The following is a 3,637-nucleotide window of genomic DNA, read 5'->3' as shown; positions in this document are numbered from 1 at the left end:
ATGATGAGTATATATATATATATATATATATATATATCACTATTATTGTGGTTGGTATTGAAGCTAATTGCCTTGTAAGATTTAATCATCAGAGTAAATGTAGGGAAGTTTGTGGGCAATGGTTAATCCCTTGCAGTGTAAGTCCCCTAATAACATCTTAGACGTACAGATAAATATATTCTTATCTTCAAAGCTAAAAAAAATAATAAAATTAAATTAAAAAAAGCATATAGTATATGACTTAATATTTATTATAATCATTATAAGAGGTGTTTCAAACGTGTACTCTGCTCTCTCCTTCACCTTTTGGAATTATTATCTCTTTTATTTAAAGTGTTGTTTCTTCTCTCATATTTGAATAGTTAACAATTGTAAAATCTCCCTTTTTTTTGAGTTTTCTATTTGCAGGACTAATTAAGAAGAAGAATGAAGATAAAATTTCGTCCAGTGTTGAGAAAATATATTGCATGGAATGGTAAGATTCATATTATATATGTTTTAGTTCAATTACTTGATTTTTTTAATTCATAAATACCAAAAAAGAACCATGTGAAAACAAACCTTGTTGAAGAGGAGAAAAGACTCATCGATGTCATCCGTTAAAAGTTTAACTCATTTATGTCATTTTAGTTTAACAAATAATTACATGAATGAGTCTTTTCTCAAACGAAAATTGCATAGATGAGTCAAACTTGCTAATATCGACTATAAAAGTGAATGATCATCACTAAGCAATATGAAAAGAAAGAGAAGTATGATGAAAAACATGGTTATTTTATGATTATAATCAGAATAGATAATCTTTAATTTTTATATGAGATATCCAATATCATATAATTTTAGGCATAATACATGCAGGACGCTATATAAGACGTGAATTATCATGTAGCATGCAAGTATCTACTTGTGCATATTTAAAAGTGAAAGGCATAAATGCATGTCATCTGAGAATAAGTTACGAAACATATATGTTTATATATTACGTGTTTATTTTTATCTTATTTAATAGCCCTAACAAAATGTTGGATAAGGGTCAGATAGACCCTTATATTAATAGAAATAATTTAAATATACTCTCGTTAAAATTTTGATTCGAACATACTTTTATAGTTATATTTTAGGTCTAAATATACCCTCCCGTTATACCCTGTCCGTCTAAGGTTGGATGATATACAGAGGATGTCGATGATAATAACAAGAAAAGCATGTTTTTGGCATGTTACAAGTTGGGCAAAAAGTGTGAAAATAATATAGTAGCCAACAATTCATACGATTATATTTACTTTCTGGTCCCCCTAGGACTATATAATATGTCCAGAAGCATGTGGTTTGTGTATATAGTACAAATATACAATCATCAATATGGATTTGGATTGGGTTGTTGGGGATATATCTGTGTTCTTTAACTCATTATTAGGTTATTTCATCCCCAAAGTTGATTCTCCCTTGGATATTAATTGGTTTTAAAATGTCTTAATTGGAGTCCTATTGTCGTGTGCTTAGTAACCTCGTTACGCGCTGTATCTGATATCTGCATTATAGTTTGACTAATTTAAATTTGCGTTAGAAATTCTCACATTGAGAGTATTGGGTGAAACGCTTCGTAATAAAGACGACTTATGTTAACTTTGTGAAAGAAAATATATATACAATCAAAATATTAGATTGTCAATCCTTCAAATCCCACCATTGTTTGTTAGATAATCTCCTTAGCAGTTATATTTTTGGGCTTTGTTGGGCTCAAAATCCTTTATTTATTGTATGCAGAGGCCCAAGACACTAAACCGGCCCACATGGAAATGGACCTCCGAGAGGAATATGCCCATGCTTTTCGAACCGAATCTTATACTGATTTCTGGACACGTGTCCTTGCTTTATCCGAAAAGATTTCTTCTCCGACCAAAATTGTGGGCTCCACTTCAGCTGCTCGGCTTCCTTCTTATCGCCTTTTCGTGGAGCATCTTTTGGATCCGGATCAACCCACCGTGACCCGAATTCTCAATTTAATCCAAACCCATCAAGATAACCACTCTCTACTATCCCAATACTTCACACAAACTGCTGAAGCTTCTCTACTCTGTAGCCTTTTATTAAAAGACGTGCAACGTACGCGCTCCAGATATAAATCACTTAAATCCGCCCTAGACTCCCTCCAAAAAACACCGTACTCTCCTAAAAAACACATGCCCAAAATCCTGACCCGATTAACTAAATTTTGCAACTCACTTAACCCGCTTGTTTCATCAACATCTTCTCCGCTCCGATGTAAAACCGTTCAAGCTAACTGCTCGCAATTGCTAAAACGGATCGAGCTTAAGCGCGATAAGACCAAAGCAAAACTCCGTTTAATAAATAAATTCAAACGTGGCTCAGCCGTATTTGTCATGGCTTTAACAGTCTCGCTTACGGTTATCGTAGCGACTCATGCACTAGCCTTGCTAGTTGCGGCTCCAACAGTAATGATGGCTTCATTCCAGCTGATGTCGACTAAGAAGCTGGCTAGCTGGTCGGCTCAGCTGGACGTAGCCGCTAAAGGTACGTACATATTGATTAGAGACTTGGACACTATAAGTCGGCTAGTAGGTCGGCTAAATGACGAGTTAGAAGACTTGCAAGCCATAGTACGGTTTTGGCTTGAGAGAGGCGGAGATCCGCTTCAGCTTGAGCTACAAGCCAGCGGAGAAGTGGCGCGCCAGCTGAAAAAGAATTATGCTAACTTTGTGGAGCAATTGGATGAATTAGAAGAACATTTGTATTTGTGTTTCATGACAATTAATAGGGCTCGAAATCTTGTTATCACTGAAATTATGAATTCGAGTCCATATTTGTTAACCCAAATCAAAGTATAGAAATGGAAATTCGTATCTCGTGTATTATGCTATGTATTACAGGTGTGTCTACTTGTTCAACTTTATATAAATCTAACTGTTTATTTATTTAAACTGAATGACATAGATGATAGATAAAGTCAAGTTAAATAGGAATGTTTATATATTATAATTGTTGCTCGAATATTTCTTCTTCTTTTTTTTAATTCAAAGAATATATTTTTTAAAAAAAGACCTTTCTCTTTAAGGAAAGAAAACAAAAATAAATATTTATATATTTTATTTAATGATGTGAGCTTTTATGAGCAAGAAAATGATGGATGTGGAAATTTATGATCACCACCAAACGTAGCAAAAATTAACATAGTGAAAAAAAAAAGTTTCACATAATTAGGTTTGTCAGAATTTAGTTGGGGGTAGCTATGTGATCAATGTGTTTGATCACTTTAATTCACATTATAGTTGAATAGCCGACATTTTTGTTATTAATTAAATTGGTGATTTCTTCAATTTCAAATTCAATTTTATTATTGAAAATAATTGATACATACTCCATCGGGTCTATTTTAGTTATCGAAGCTATTTTTTAATTAGGTATAATATATGAACAGAAGTATTAAACGATCAGAAAATTTGGCCAGAATTTGAGTAGAAAATTTTAAAAATTATAATATTTTTTTTAGTTCTAAATAAATTGATCTTTTTTCCATTTTTTAGTAAAATTAAAAATAAAAGGATAAAATATTTTTAAAAAGTAAAAATTACATTAAAATTATGGCCAAATTTTGGCTAAAAAGATTTTTCCATAA

The 3,637-nt window shown here is 32.2% G+C and overlaps 1 protein-coding gene across 1 annotated transcript; it reads left to right on the top strand.

The window, feature by feature from the left end:
• Nucleotides 1-277: 277 nt before the first annotated feature.
• On the top strand, nt 278-2,936 carry LOC107013771 (UPF0496 protein At3g49070-like). The gene is made up of 2 exons (XM_015213649.2): nt 278-475; nt 1,768-2,936. Exons 1-2 carry the CDS (start codon nt 427-429, stop codon nt 2,847-2,849), a joined length of 1,131 nt encoding a protein of 376 aa, XP_015069135.1. The 5' UTR covers nt 278-426; the 3' UTR covers nt 2,850-2,936.
• Nucleotides 2,937-3,637: the final 701 nt, after the last annotated feature.

Source organism: Solanum pennellii, chromosome 3 (assembly GCF_001406875.1).
Source record: "Solanum pennellii chromosome 3, SPENNV200".
Lineage (NCBI taxonomy): Eukaryota > Viridiplantae > Streptophyta > Magnoliopsida > Solanales > Solanaceae > Solanum > Solanum pennellii.
This window is presented reverse-complemented; position numbering and strand designations above follow the sequence as displayed.